The 16,598-nt window shown below is 48.8% G+C and overlaps 1 protein-coding gene across 1 annotated transcript in view; it reads left to right on the top strand.

Annotated features, from left to right (window-relative positions):
• The window catches only part of LOC126475158 (DIS3-like exonuclease 2), a 170,802-nt gene that overhangs the window by 101,034 nt on the left and 53,170 nt on the right, over positions 1 to 16,598 (top strand). The window contains exon 12 of the mRNA XM_050102780.1: positions 9,373 to 9,643. Coding sequence (XP_049958737.1) covers positions 9,373 to 9,643 — 271 coding nt within the window. The remainder of the gene's footprint in view (positions 1 to 9,372; positions 9,644 to 16,598) is intronic.

The following is a 16,598-nucleotide window of genomic DNA, read 5'->3' as shown; positions in this document are numbered from 1 at the left end:
GCATCCTCAAAGTTATGTCTATTTATTGCAATTAGATGCCCTATATTTTCATTATAAGTTGGGTTCCTAACCCTCTGTTCTACGTAGTTTTCAGAGAAGGCATTTAGTTATGTTTCACAGGATGTCTTATCATGTCCATCACTAACGAAACTGCAATTTTCCCAGTTAATTGTGGGATGATTAAATTCTCCAACAATTATTATAGTATAATTGGGGGACGCACATCCAAGTGAACTGAGATTTTTGTTTGTGAAGTTTTTGTTTACATCAGGAGATGAGTCTTGGTGAGCAATAGAAGGATCCAATTATTATTTTATGCCCACCCCTGATACTGAGTCTTGCCCGAAGACTCTCACAAGAAACTTCAGTTTCTATCTTGGTGTATTTGAGTTGGATACTGTGGATAATGGAATGTAGTCGCATTAAATCAGGTGATGCTGAGGGAATTAGATTAAGAAATAAGACATTTAAAGTAGTAGATGAGTTTTGCCATATAGGGAACAAAATAACTGATGATGGTCGAATTAGAGAGGATATAAAATGTAGACTGACTATGGCAAGAAAACTGTTCCTGAAGAAGAGAAATTTGTTAACATAGAGTATAGATTTAAGTGTCAGGAAATCTTTTCTGAAAGTATTTGTATGGAGTGTAGCCATGTATGGAAGGGAAACATGGTCGATAAATAGTTTAGACAAGAAGAGAACAGCAGCTTTCGAAATGTGATGCTACAAAAGAATGCTGAAGATTGGATGGATTGATCATGTAACTAATGAGGAGGTACTGAATAGAACTGGGGAGAAGAGGAATTTGTGGCACAACCTGACTAAAAGAAGGGATTGGTTGGTAGGACACCTTCTGAGGCATCAAGGGATCACCAATTTAGTATTGGAGGGAAGCATGGAGGGTAGAAATCGTTGAGGGAGACCAAGAGATGAATACACTAAGCAGATTCAGAAGGATGTAGATTGCAGTAGTTACTCAGAGATGAAGAATCTTGCACAGGATAGAGTAGCATGGACAGCTGCATCAAACCAAACCAGTCTCTGTACTGAAGATGACGATGACGACGACGACGACGACGACGACGACATCTACTGTGACAAATACACCACCTCCATTTCCCATTGCCTATCCTTTAGATATACACTCAAATTTTCCCTAAAAATTTCACTGCTAAAAGTTTTAGGTTTCAGTCAGCTTTCTGTGCATTGCATTGTGTCAGCTTCACTGCTTTTCAGGAGCGCTTCAAACTCCGGCACTTTGTCGTGAATGCTTCAGCAGTTAATCATTTGGATATTAATACTCTTACCTGTGGGAGGCATATCTTTCGATATTACTCTGTTGCTTCTGGGTTTTCTACAGCTATTGTTATCTGGTTCGGATTGAGAGTCACCTAAAAAAAAATATAAAAAAGCCCACAGTCAGCTACCTGAGTAGCAGCCTCTGTTGTGTAGTGCACACTTGACCTATTTAGGGGGATCCAACAGTTCTCAGCCCGATGGTACAAATCCAAGAAATCACAGCCTAGCTTGTCACAGAATCTTCGAAGTCTCTGGTTCAGTCCTTCCGCTCAAATCAGAGCCAAAGGGCCATGATCAGTTCTGTAGACAATGATGCAAATTGTGTGCTTCATTGAAATTCTGTGCACAAGGCTGGTGTACTCAGCCTTCTCTTCCAGTCGCTGGAATGAACCAAGAATGACCTCGGAGACCAGACGACAGGCATAATTTTTTCCAACGTGGCCGCAATCTGCAGTTGATTGCACATTGTGCCCTCAATGGCTGCTGGAATAGCCACTTCAGTTTGTTGAATGAGGCCCCACAGGCATACACGTTGAGGACACATGGTATCCTTTCCTGTTCCTTCCTGCCATTTCCCTAAGGGGGACCATGATGTGCCGTACATTTGAACTGCTGACGTTTAATAGACCTACACTTCCACGTTTGCCTAGTCTTGATACCAGTCCGAACAGCTTTTCCCATAAGAGGTGAAATCAGTCCCACTTTTTCAGTTTCAGTGAAAGACAGCATTTCTCATGCGTTTGAACTGGTGACGTATAGTAGGCCTACCCTTTTGCGTTTGCCAAGTCTTGATACCAGTCAGAACAGTTTTCTCCAAAAGAGGTGAAGTAAGTCCCACTTGCTCAGTTTCAGTTTTGGTGAAAGACAGAATCTTCCTTCCTGGTCTCCTTCCATCCTGTATAGGATGCCACTTGCAGTCAAGTGGGTGAGTAATGACAGATCCTGTGCTTTCTGCAGAGTAGACAGGACCCACAGGAGAGGATAGTACTTGAGGTACCTGTGGTATTGGTATCACAGGTATACGACTCTTGGGAGCTCTTACAAGATATGCAGCAGCTGCCAATCGTTTGACAGTAGAGCTAGGATGATTTCCAGTTGCTTACTATGAGTGTCAATGAAGTCATCCAGTGTTCACCCCCCCAGCGGGTTTGGGGGTAAGAATAGGCCTGCGGTATTCCTGCCTGTCATAAGAGGTGACTAAAAGGAGTCTCAAACATTTCGGCCTGTATGTGATGGTTCCCTGTCGGGTTTGACCTCCATATCTCAAAATTTTTCCGAAGAGCGAGCCGATTGGGGAAGGGCGCCTTACTTGGTGCATTGTGTCCATCGTGCATTGAGACCTTTCGTCATTGCATTGTAGTCCTGCCCGCTCTCTTGGGCATGGATACGTTCTTGCGAGCATTTTCCACCATGCAATGTGCAGTGCCGCTTTCTGCGCTGACGACGAACATGGACTACTTGTCACCTAATATCTAGCACGGTAGCCAGTCCGTTGTCGTGGGGCCGCCGTGTACCCTGTTGGTTGTAGCCCCCTGACAACACAGGGATTGCTCTACTGATGCCTGCGCCGTTAACTCCCCACGTATGCCAAGGAGTAGCTGCCCGTCTCCCTGGGGCATCGGGACTCCCGGCAATGGCCATCCTGCCAGGTGACCCTTGCTGAGGCTGGGTGGCGCCCTTGGGGAGGCCCTTGGTCGGAGTGGGTGGCATCAGGGCAGATGACCCGCAGTGAAGCCTTGTACATCATCTCTTGCGGGCGGCCAGCCGCCAGCAGTCTCTAAGTGTTCTCGGGCTCAATTTAACGCTCGGAAATATGATCTGAAAACGTTCCCCTCCCTGGCCACACCGTGGGAGGAGCGTAAGTCTCAGGATGGCAGTGACAGTTATTCGCCCCGGTTCCTAGTTTGTACAAGAGTTAATGGGGAGTCTTTCATGCCCACAAAACCTCAGTTCTTCGTACAGCATTTAGAGGACAAGTTTGGGGAGGTGGAGGGCGTGCCCAAAATGCGCTCTGGGTCAGTTTTGATAAAAACAGCCTCCTCTGCCCAGTCATGAAGGTTACTTGCTTGTGACAAGTTGGGGGATGTTAACATTACCATCACACCACATAAGAGTTTAAATATGGTCCAAGGTATTATTTTCCATAGGGACCTACTTTGCTGTCTGATGACGAGCTGCGTGCCAACTTAGAGCGTCGAGGTGTTCATTTCGTCCGGCACGTTCATCGGGGTCCGAAGGACAATCAGGTTGCTACTGGTGCCTTCATCTTGGCCTTCGAGGGTGATACATTACCGGAGAAGGTCGAGGTGATGATCTACTGTTGTGGTGTCAAGCTCTATATCCCTCCCTCGATGCAGTGCTTTAAGTGCTGGAAGTTTGGCCATATGTCTTCCCACTGTACATCCAGCCTCACATGTCGAGATTGCGGACGCCCATCACACCCCAATACTCCATGTGCCCTGCCTCCAATCTGTGTCAGCTGCGGAGAGCATCATTCACCTTGCTCGCCAGACTGCAGGATCTTACAGAAAGAGCACAAAAGCATGGGATAAGACCCTGGACCAACTGACCTATACTGAGGCTAAGAGGAAATATGAACGACTACATCCTGTGCGAATGATTTCCTCCTTCGCCGCTGCAATGACAACTGTGTTAGCCCCGTCTGTTATACACCCTGTTGCTCCTGCGCCACCTACCTCGGAAGCAACACCTCCCCCCGCCCCTCACCCCCCCCCTACCCCCCCCCCCCCCCCCACCCATCAGGGACGTTCGTCCCCGCTTCTAAGCTGGAGAAGCATCCAACTTCTTCGGTTTCTCTCACTCGTAAGGGGTCCCTTTGGGCCCTCCCTTCCCAGGTTTCCACAAGCGGGAAGGCTGACACCCGACAGTGGTATAAGTGCCCACAACCAGCTGGTCATAGGGCTTCGCGATCCTCCTCTGTCCCGGAGACTGAATTGGTGAAGTGCTCCCAGCCAGTGAAACCCAAGGAGCAGCGTGGGAAATCCAAGAAGAAGACCTCTAAGCCCAAGGAACTCGGGGTGGCACACACCCCACCGCAACCTCCAAGCTATGCGTCTGAAGATGAGGTGGAGATTCTGGCATCCGCTGAGGACCTGGATCTCGCCGTTCCCTCAGACGCAATGGATAGCAGTTGCACAGGTACTCAATCGGTGGCAGCAGGTGACCAGGAGGCGTAATCTGCCTCCCCAGTCCCTTCACACCTTTCTCGGCCATGGATAATGTCATCCTCCAGTGGAACTGCAGCGGTTTTTTCCACCATCTTGCTGAGCTCCGACAACTTCTCAGCCTTCACCCTTTCCTCTGCAACACTCTTCAAGAAACTTGGTTTCCGGCGATGCGAACCCCCACCCTCCATGGCTGTCGGGGTTATTATAGGAACCGGGCAGCCTATGAAAGGTTCTCTGGTGGCGTCTGCATCTACATCCTTCACTCTCTTCACAGCTAGTCAGTCCGTTTCCAAACACCTTTAGAGGCTGTCGCTGTTTGGGTGTGGACGCCTCAGGCTCTTACTGTCTGCAGTCTGTATCTTCCACCGGGTGGTGATGTCCCGCAGCATGTCCTGGCTCCACTGATAGCCTAATTTCCGCCACCTTTTTTGTTACTGGGTGAATTCAATGCCCATAACCCTCTGTGGGGTGGATCAGTGGCTACGGGCAGAGGCAGCACCGTTGAGCATGTATTGGCTCAGCTCGACCTCTCCATTTTAAATGATGGTGCCTTCATACATTTCAGTGTGGTGCATGGCACGTACTCAGCCATCGAGCTTTCGATCTGCAGCCCTAGCCTCTCGCTGTCTGTCCAGTGGAGCATGCATGATGATGACTTGTGTGGTAGTGACCACTTTCCGATCTTTCTGTCACTGCCACAGCGTCACCTTCTGGGCACCCTTGCAGATGGGCTATGAATAAGGCTGACTGGGACTTGTTCACCTCCATTGCCACTATTGAGCCTCTTTCCAATGAAGTTACTGCTGCGGAATCTGCTGTTCCCCGTTCTTCTGGGTCCCCTCGGCAGAGAACTGTGCCTTGGTGGTCGCCTGAGATCGCTGAGGCGATTAAAGATCGCCGGCAGGCGCTCCAGCGTCACAAGCGGCATCCCTCATTAGAAAACCTCGTCGCCTTTAAACGCCTCCGTGTGCGGGCCCGCTGCATCATTTGCCAACACAAGCAGGAGTGCTGGGAACGGTATGTCTCCACCATTGGCCTTCATATCTCTCCATCGCAGGTTTGGGCCAAGATTAGGTGACTCTATGGCTATCACACCTCTGTCAGCATCCCTGCACTCTCACTGAATGGAGCAGTTTGTACTAACGCCAACATAATTGCAAACTGCTTAGCAGAACATTTTGCTCTGAGTTCCGCTTCTACAAATTACCCACTGGCCTTCCGCTCTGTGGAAGAGTGGTTGGAATGTCGGACCCTTTCATTTCACACACGCCTTCCTGAATCCTACAATGTTCCGTTCAGTGAGTGGGAATTCCACAGAGCCCTAGTCACTTGCCCTGATATGACTCCTGGGCCAGATCGCATCCACTGTCAGATGCTCAAACACCTCTCTGTGGACTGCCAGCGTCACCTCCTAGACCTTTACAATCGTATCTGGGTCGAGGGTGAGTTCCTGTCGCAATGGCGGGAAAGCATCGTAATCCCCGTTTTGAAACCTGGCAAGAACCCACTAGAGGCGGACAGCTACTGCCCCATTAGCGTCACCAACGTTCTTTGCAAGTTGCTCGAATGCATGGTGAGCCAGCGGCTGAGTTGGGTACTCGAGTCTCGGGGCCTTCTGGCTCTGTCTCAGGGTGGGTTCCGAAAGGGCCGCTCTGCCGCCAATAATCAGGTGAGCCAGGAGTCTGCCATCCGTACGGCCCTTGTCCGCCGTCAGCACCTTGTTGCTGTCTTTTTTGACATGCGGAACGCATACTACACCACATGGTGACATCACATTCTCTCTACGCTTCATGGTTGGGGCCTTTGTGGTCCGCTGCCGATTTTCATACAAAATTTTCTGTCACATTGTACCTTCCACATGCAAGTTGCAGCCTCCCATAGTTCCCTGCAAGTTCAGTGGTCAGGAGAACGGGGTACCACTGGGATCTGTCTTAAGTGTCTGCCTGTTTTTAATTGCAATTAATGGGCTCACTGTGGCAGTGGGAACGTCTGTCTCAGCTTCCTTGTACGCTGACGACTTCTGCCTCTACTATAGCTCCATTGGCATTGCAGCTGCTGAATGTCAACTGCAGGGCGCAATCCGCAAGGCACAGTCTTGGGCTGTAGCGCATGGCTTCCAGTTTTTGGCCGCCAGGACCTGTGTCATGCATTTCTGCCGGCGACGCACTGTTCGCCCTGAGCCACGGCTTTATCTTGAGAACGAACCTCTTGCTGTGGTGGAGACACATCGGTTTTTGGGTGTGGTTTTTGATTCCCGGTTGACTTGGCTCCCTCATATTCGGCAGCTTAAGCAGATGTGTTGGCAGCATCTTAATGCTCTGCGTTGCGTGAGCCACACCAGCTGGGGAGCTGATAGGTCTACCCTCTTACGGCTCTACCAGGCGTTAATTCAGTCCCATCTGGATTATGGGATCCTGGCTTATGGTTCAGCATCCCCTTCTGTGTTGCGGGTGCTGGACCCCATCCCTCACAGCGGGATCCGACTTGCCGCTGGAGCTTTCCGGACCAGCCCTGGGCACAGAATACTTGTGGAGGCAGGTGTCCCCCCACTGCGGTTACGGCGCCAACATTTACTGGCCGCTTACGCTACACACATTTGTAGCTTGCTCGGGCATCCTAATTATCTTCTCCAGTTCCCTCAGTCAGTTGTCCATCTCCCAGAACGTTGGCCCTGGTCGGGTTGTACGATCGCAGTTTGCATCAGAGTGCTTTTTTCTGGGCTTCGGGTTTTCCCTCTTCCACCTCTTTTCCGGGCCCCTCTGCATACACCCCCGTGTTATGTGCCCCGCCCATGCCTTTGGCTCGAATTGGCACAGGGCCCGAAGGACTCAGTCCCTCCTGAGCCCTTCTGCCGCCGTTTTCTTTCCATCCTTACCATGTATCAGGGGCTCTGGCGTTGTCTACTCTGATGGTTCGATGGTTCCTGGTCGTGTCGGTTATGCTCTCACTCTAGGGGACCATTACGAACAACACTCTTTGCTGGCTGGCTGCAGTGTTTTCACTGCTGAGCTGGTCGCCATCTCTCGTGCCCTAGAGTATATCCGATCCTGCTAAGGTGAGTCCTTCGTTATCTGTAGCGACTCCCTGAGTGGTTTACGAGCTCTCGACCAGTGTTTCCCTCGCTCTCGTCTGGTGATGGCTGTCCAGGAGTCCCTCCATACTCTTGCCCATTGTGACCGCTCTGTGGTCTTTGTGTGGACCCCTGGTCATGTCGGCATCCCGGGCAATGAACGTGTTGACATGCTGGCCAAACAGGCTGTCGGTGGACCAACCTTATCGATTGGGCTTTCGGAGAGTGACCTCCGGGCTGTTTTGCAGCAGAATGTCCTTCGCAGCTGGGGTGAAGAATGGCGCACCCTGCCTTCACCAAACTAACTTCGGGCCATCAAGGAGGCTACCGTTGCGTGGTGCTCCTCCTTGCGGGTCTCTCGCAAGGAGTCTGTTGTCCTCTGCCGGCTGCACATTGGGCACACTCGGATGATGCACAGCCACTTATTGTGCTGTGAGGACCCACCTCTATGTCACTGCGGATCCGTTTTGACAGTGGTCCACATTTTGTTGGCCTGTCCCCTTTTAGCTGTGCTCAGGCAGATGTTTGCGTTGCCTGATACGCTCCCTGCCCTTTTAACAGATGACACTGCCATGGCAGGCTTAGTTTTGTGTTTTATTCGGGCAGGGGGCTTTTATCACTTAATCTAAGAGTTTGTCATTTTTTTGTGTTGAGCCTGGCATTTGGCCTACGATTTTAGATTGAGTTTTTAGTGTGTTTCTCGGTGGTTGGCTTTTCCTTTTTTGTCTCTATGGTCGGCCAACCACTGTCACACTCTGTGTGATTTTAATTCGTTTTGTCTGATCTCTGTCTGAGTCTTTCTTGTCCTGTGTTATCTCTTGTCGTCTCCATTGTTCGTTTTTATTCTGTGTGGTTGTTTGAAGTTTTGGAAAAAGGGACCGATGACCGTCGCAGTCTGGTCCCTTCAATCCCACAAACCAACCAACCAATCCAGTGTTCAAGAACAGCATTCACAGTGTGGCTGCATTTCGGCTGGTGCAATATATTATGGGACAGTGAACGAGTTATGTGTTGTTCACTCTAGAATCTCTTCTATACAGTCCTGTAAACAGTTGCCCATACTAACTTCACAGTATGTTTACTGTCTTATGAACTTAGTCCAATTCAGATGAACAGTTACGTTCATAAATGTAAGGAGAAGGCTTTCATAAATGTAAGGAGAAAGCACAGAAAGAAACGAGGTAGTCAGTCATAAAAAATCTTTGACCATTTACCCAGTGATGTAAAGCATTTAGTAGATAATAAAATAAATGGCAAATAAAATAAGAAATTCTATCCAAACTAAACTTGATGATCTGCTCTTAATCTGTACCTGCACCTCCAACACAATCTGGTTGAAGTACACAGTTACAGCAAACTGTAAAATGCTAAAGACTGCTGGAATTTTAAGTTTGTGTGTGGGGGGGACCTGTTGATAGGTAATATATCTTCAAACTTTTGAGTGAAGCTGTGAACATTTTAAAAAATATAAAGTAGTGAGTTTTGAAAACTGAACTGAATCTGACCTTAAAGTTTTTTAATTTGTCAGTGCATCTAAACATGAAACTTTTGTAATGACAATAAAAGTGGAAAAAAACTGTTACATAGCACTTGTTTGGGAAAAAAGAAAAAAAATTATTTGTACTGTGCTCTCCATGCTGTCACTTTTATAAGTGTTCATCTGAAAGCAAATTAAGCTGCTTTAACTGTTAATGCGTAAAACTCCCACACTTTTTGATTATTGTGTTACACAGTGACAGGTATTTATGATTCATTTTATTTGGTTATACAAAAAGACTTCCGTACATGTTCATCAATATTTTTAAATTGCAGGTTAATTGAAGAGTTTATGCTGCTGGCCAATATGTGTGTTGCTAGGCAATTACATACTGATCATCCTGAACTTGCATTTTTGCGATGCCATCCAGGACCTGTTACTTTAATGTTGAGTAAGGTAAAGGCCACATTTGAGAAGCGGGGAATTCACCTTGACGTATCGTCAGCGGGTGCACTACAAACATCAATGTGGCGCTACAGTGGAGATGATTTTGTTAGCCGAGCTCGCATGATGGTCATTTCTTCATTATGTGCCCGTGCCATGTCAGTAAGTATATACATTATTTCTTTTCATGTGCCAGTTTCAAGTTGGTGTTAATAATGTTACTGAGTGGCCCAATACTAAAACACTGCTTTTGTTTAGTGCTGGTAAAAAAATAACTTTATTAATATACTTAAACTTAAAACTCCATATGTGGAAGCAGAGATTACCAAATGTGTAAGTGAAAATGGAAGTGATGGTTACATATAGTTTCTTGGTCAGTGTAATCTGTTTCTAAAGATACAACTCAGTGACTTAGATTGCTACCATTTATTCATTTGTTCATTCATTCTCAAAGTTCCGTGGTTCCCATCATATAGAAGAAAACAAGGATATGGTAAGACAGTGTAAATAAAGCTTCTGGTACGAAGTTTTTTATTGCCTTGATCATGTGTTTGTACACTGGATTACTAGTTTCGACGGGACTAAGCTGTTATCTCCAGATTGAGTCCTGTAAGATCCAGTCCAGTGTGAAAGCTATATACACATATTGAAGGAAGTAAAAAACTTTTGAAATGAAGTTTTCTTTATGCTTAATTAATTTATTGCTCTCCAGCTGATAGTGTCAGTTATTTATGATATGGTAAGAGTCAAGGTACACATCAAATGAGAGGCTTAGCTTTTTATATCATGTAAGAATAGGGACCTAATTGTTGTGTGAGAAGATGAGCTTTCAGTCATAGAATCTGATGATTTGTAGGAGTAGTTAATAGAGATGTCTGCAGATGTTCAACAGTTTCTTACCACTTACATTTATTGAGTAACTAATTTATGTGGTTCAGACAGTGGAAAGTGTAGAATGGAATAACAGTAATAATATATGGAAAGGATAGATTGTTACTCGCAGCATAGAGATGACACTCGAGTTGCAGACAGGCACAGTGAAAAGGAATGCTTGAAATATTTCAGCTTTTGGATAAAGTCTTTATTCAGAAGTAAAAAAACTTGCACATAGTGGATACTGCTGGTTGGAGCAGTATATAAAATAAGGGAAAGGCAACCACTCACTCACATTGGACAGATGCATGGAGCACAGAAACACACAGTGGGAAGCAGTGTTAACACTAGCTTTTGAGCTCATGCTCTTCTCCTAGCCCCCTGGGCATGGGAGTGCACATTTGGATTTCTGCATGTGAATGTATGTACTTTTTGCTAAAAAAAAGACCTGCACTCATACATTCATTATGTATATTCCCATACAAGGGAGACATTTTAATTAAATGTTACTGGTGTCGGCAGATAATACAATCTTGCAACACTTATGATGTTCAGAAGTACAGTGCAATGTTCCTTCAGACGTGTGTACATGTCCGAAGGAACAGGCACTGCTGCGACTACAGCCATTTTTAAATACATGAAATTTATACACAGTTATCTATATTTACAACTGCAGATATGTTTCATGTGTCTTATAACAGCTGTAATCGCTGCAATGCGTTTTCCTTCAGACATGCGTGCATTTCTCTATGAACATTGCATCATACTTCTGAACAAAGCAGGCACTGCAATATCTTAAATATCATCCTGAACCCCTCAGGGGGCTCAGTGTTTAGTTGCTGGGTACGGGCTTGGCGACCCCAGGGTCCCTGAGCTGGGGACTGGGAAGCGCCACCAGTCCTCAATACCGGAAGCTCTGAGCGTGCTTCAACGACCACCGTAAGGCGTGACGGTGAAATGTTGTACAGTACAGAGCCCGAGGATCTTGGCTTAACTGCCTGGGTCGTGAGGATGGTATAAACCTGTCTAAAAAAACCTCAGTCTCAAGATGTGCTGCACACCGAGGAGACGCATGGCTGTTGAGGTAGAACAGTTGCTAGCGGGTGCCCCCCGGTTGTATTAGGCTTATCCAGGCAAGCGGGGCTCTGTCTGGGTGGACATTCCTTCCCTAGCTGCTCGTGGAATCACCATGAAACGAAATACGAATAGTGCGCAAGCACAAGTCTCTAAGAAACGAAAGTTCAATGCTTTACAGTATGGCCCCCAATCGTTCCCTTCCCTGTCCACAACAGGAGAGGAATGGCGGTCTAAATTACCTGGTGAGACTTGTTCTCCTCGATTTCTGGTTTGCAGCTGAACAGATGGGGACTCATTTCTGACCACAAAGCCTCAGTTTTTTGTGGAAAATTTAGAAGACAAGTTTGGAGAAGTTGAGGGGATGTCTAAAATGAGGTCTGGAGCAGTCCTCATACAGACAGCATCCCCAGCACAGTCACGGGCATTGCTTGCTTGTGACAAGCTCGGTGATGTTGCAGTCTCCATTACGCATCATAAGAGCCTCAATATGGTTCAGGGACATATTTTTCATCATGATTTGTTGTTGCTGTCTGACGACGAGCTCCGTGCAAATCTGGAATGGCGCGGTGTCCACTTTGTACAATGTGTCTTCAGGGGACCCAAAGATAGTAGGGTCGCCACCGGTGCCTTCATCTTGGCTATCAAGGGAGACACCCTGCCAAGATGTGACGCCAACCCTACCTGTCGGCATTGTGGACGTGCCTCCCACCCCAACGTCCCGTGTTTGCCGCCCCCTATTTGTGTCAACTGTGGACAGAAACATTCATCTTGCTCATCAGACTGCGTGGTTTATCAAAAATAACGGAAGATTATGGAGTATAAGACCTTGGACAGGCTCACTTACACAGAGGCCAAACGCAAGTACGACCGACTTCACCCTGTGCGCATTTCATCAATGTTTGCTGCAGCAGCTTTGATGTCGCCATCCCTGGTGATGAGCCCCCAAGCTCAGCCACTTTTTGTGGGCCCTCCAGCCCGGCCGTCTATTCCTGCCCCCCAGGTAGTTGGGGAACACCTCCGTTGCTCCCCTGTTATCAACATCGGGAGTAACAACCCCTCCTTCTTTGAGGACTTCAGTCCCCACCTCTGAGCTGGAGAAGTGCCTGCCCCCTCCAGCTCCCCTCGTGCTGAAGGGATCACTTGGTGTACTCCCTTCCACGGTTACTGCCCCTCCAGATGTCAGCCAGTGGCTGATAAAGCCACCACCTGAGGGCCGTAGGGCTTCCAGGTCTTCCTTGGTCCATGAGACTGGGTCGGAAAAGCCCACCCAGCTTGATAAACCAAAGGACAAACGGGACCCTACCAAAAAGAAGAAAAAGCAAAAGGAGAAGGGCATAAAGACAGAAAAGGAGTTCACCACAGCCCCTGAAGATGATGTGGAGCATCTAGCGTCCACTCAGGAGCTAGATGTTGCTCGACCCGCAGCTCCTATGGAAGTTGATCAGGCTACTTCGCAATCAGTGGCGGTGAGCGCTTCTAAGGCGTAACCTATCCCCCTGCCCCAGGTTTTTTCATGTCTTTACAGTCGGATACCATTATCCTTCAATGGAATTGCTGTGGTTTTTTCACCACCTTGCTGGGTTGAAACAGCTTATGTGCCACTTGTGTGGCCCTACAGGAAACACTGGTTTCCTGTTTGGTGGACCCCCCTCCCTCCGTGGCTACCGGGGTTACTGTAAGAACCACGTAGAATACAACAGGGTGTCTGGCGGTGTCTGTGTTTATGTTCTTGCCACTGTTCCTAGTGCCCCAGTGCCACTTCACATGGCTCTCGAGGCTGTGGCTGTTCGAATCTGTGCAGGAATGGAGCTTACCATCTGTTCCCTCTACCTTCCCCCGCATGAGGTTGTCCCTCTTGCCGACCCAGCTGCCTTGTTCGCCCAGCTCCCCCCACCATTCCTCCTTTTGGGGGACTTTAATGCCCACCACCCTTTATCTCGAGCCAGGGTAGGAACGTTGAGGCTCTCTTGGCACAGCAGGACATTGACCTCCTTAACACTGGTGCTCCCACATATTTTAGCTTGACTCATGGCACATACTCGGCCATTGACCTCTCTCTTAGTTGCCCCGGTCTTCTTCCATACCGCAGTTGGAGGTTCGCGATGACCTCTGTGGTAGCGACCACTTTCCTATCCTGGTTTCCCTTCTTCAATCCCAACCCCCTGACCAGCTGCCACGATGGTCTCTTCGTGGAGCTGATTGGGCAGCCTACACCTCCGCTACTATGGCCATTGCTCCGCTTCCTGTTGACATTGATTTGGCAGTGGACGAGGTCACTATGGCCGTTGTTCCTGTTGCCAAGGCAACTGTCCCCTGTCCTTCAAGTACCCTAAGGTGTAAGTCAGTCCCTTGGTGGACACCAGAGGTTACAGAAGCTATCTGGGACCGCCGGCAAGCCCTGCAACGACACCGGCGTCATCCTTCCCTAGAGAATTTTGTTGCCTTTAAAACGGCTGTGGGCCCGGGCTCGGCAGTTAATCTGGTGGAGCAAACAGGACTGCTGGGAACGATATGTTGCCACCATAGGTTCTTGCACCTCCCCATCTCAGGTGTGGTCGCGGGTTTGGCGCATTTTTGGCTTTCGCCCTCATGCATCTGTCCCTTGCCTTTCTCTTTGGGGTACACTTTGTACTGACCCAATCACCATCGCCGAACATCTGGCAGAGTACTTCGCTCGTATTTCCGCGAAAGCAGGCTACAGCGCAGAATTCCACGCCATTGAAGAGCAGGCCGAGTGTACGCAGTTGTCGTTTCGCACGCACCGTTTGGAACGATACAACGCCCCATTTAGTGAATGGGAGTTCCAAAGTGCCCTTACAGCTTGCCTCGATACCTCTCTGGGTCCAGACCGAATTCACAACCAGTTTCTTCGCCATCTCTCGGCGCACTGTCAGGGTGAATTACTTGCCCTGTTTAACCACATCCAGATGGAGGGCGTTTTCCCAACTCGTTGGCAGGATAGCGTTACCATCCCGCTGCTGAAACCTGGTGCAGATCCGCTGGTGGTTGATAGCTATCGCCTATCAGCCTTACCAACGTTATGTGCAAACTCCTGGAATAGATGGTGAGTCGGCGGCTCATGTGGATCCTCGAAGCTCGGGGCCTCCTAGCCCAGCAACAGGGGGGCTTCCGTCAGGGCCGCTCAGCGATTGACAATTTAGTCTCGCTAGAGTCAGCTGTTCGTACAGCTTTTACTTGGCGAGAACATCTAGTTGCTGTTTTCTTTGATCTTCGGAAGGCGTACGATACCACCTGGCGCCATCATATCCTTGCTACGCTGCACGAATGGGGCTTACAGGGTCCAGTTCCGATTTTTCTACAGAATTTTCTCTGATCACTCCTTTCGGGGTAGAGTTGGCACTTATTTTAGCTCTGCTCATATTCAGGAGAACGGTGTCCCGCTGGGCTCGGTTCTCAGTGTTCCCCTCTTTTTGGTGGCAATTAATGGTCTTGCGGCTGCGGTGTGTTCATCGGTCTGTTCCTCTCTATATGCCCATGACTTTTGTCTTTATTGCAGTTCCCCAAGCATCAGTGTCGCTGAATGGCGGCTGCAGGGAGCTATCCGTAAGGCACATTTTTGGGCATCCAACCATGGTTTTCAGTTCTCAGCCTCTAAGACCCGAGTGTGCATTTCTATCGTCGTCGAACAGTCCACCTCCATCCAGAGCTCTACCTTGCCAATGAACTCCTTCGTATTGAGGAGACGCATTGCTTCCTTGGCATGCTGTTTGATGCTCGGCTCACTTGACCACCTCATCTTCGTGAGCTTAAACAACGGTGCTGGCGGCACCTCAACATCCTTTGCTGCCTCAGCCACACCGTTTGGGGGGCTGCACGAACAACCCCCCTACAGCTCTATAAGGCCTTAGTTCAATCCTGTCTCGACTACGGGAGTGTGGTGTATGATTCAGCAGCACCTTCAACGTTTCAGATCCTCGACCCGATTTTACATTGTGGCGTCAGACTGGTGACAGGTGCCTTCTTCACTAGTCCAGTGACTAGCCTTCTTGTGGAAGCTGGAATCCCTCCCCAACGATTCCGCTGACAACAGTTGCTTGTATCATACATCACCCGCGTCCATGCCTCGCCTGACCACCTAAACTGCAGGCTCCTTTTTCCATCTTCTGCAGTCCCCTCCCCATGACAGCGGCCTAGGTCGGGTCTCCCGATCGCGGTCCGCTTTTGTTCCCTTCTCTCGTCACTAGAGTCCTTTCCCCTTCCTCCATCCTTCTGGCCCTCTTCTTCTACCCCTCCTTGGTCCCTCCCTCGCTTGCGGCTTTGGTTGGATTTGTCCTGCAACTCCAAGTCCTCTGTTCCACCTGCCAGTCTTCATCAACAATTCCTGGCTCTTCTTGCCTCATTTCGCGATGCAGATGTCATCTACACTGATGGTTCTGTGGTCGATGGATGCACTGGGTTTGCTTTCATCCATGGCGACTATGTTGGGCAGTGTTCCCTGCCTTGTGGGAGCAGTGTTTTCACTGTGGAGCTGGTTGCTCTTTATCGTGCACTCGCTCACCTTTCCTCCTGCCCTGGGGAGTCATTTGTCATATGCAGTGACTCCCTGAGTGGATTGCAAGCACTTGACCAGTGTTTTTCTCAGGACCCTTTGGTGCGTGGTATTCAAGATGCTGTTTTTGCTCTCGCCGAGTGTGGTCGCTCACCGACGTTTGTGTGGACCCCGAGCCACATCGGCATTCCAGGAAACAAACGTGTCGATCGGTTGGCCAAGCAGGCCACCACTTCGCCACCCTTGGAGCTTGGTCTTGTGGAAAGAGACCTCTGGTCAGCCCTACATTGCAAGGTCCGCGATGTCTGGAGCTCTGAATGGTCTGTCTTGAATACGCCAAATAAGCTCTGCATGGTCAAGTCATCCATGACCGTATGCAACTCATCCTTGAGGGGCACGCGTAGGGACTCAGCTGTTCTCTGCCATCTCCGAACTGGTTGACCCATAGCTATTTCCTTCGTCGTGAGAACCCGCCCGAGTGTCGCTGTGATGCAAGGCTGACAGTGAGCCATCTTCTGATGGACTGCCCCCTTTTAGCCCCCTTGCAGCAGTCCTTTAATTTACCAGCTGCACTTCCTTTAATTCTCGGTGACGATGCCTCTATAGCTGACTCAGTTTTACGTTTTACCCGTGCAGCTGGTTTTTATCACTCGCTCT

Source organism: Schistocerca serialis, chromosome 4, assembly GCF_023864345.2.
Source record: "Schistocerca serialis cubense isolate TAMUIC-IGC-003099 chromosome 4, iqSchSeri2.2, whole genome shotgun sequence".
NCBI classification, from domain to species: Eukaryota; Metazoa; Arthropoda; class Insecta; order Orthoptera; family Acrididae; genus Schistocerca; species Schistocerca serialis.
This window is presented reverse-complemented; position numbering and strand designations above follow the sequence as displayed.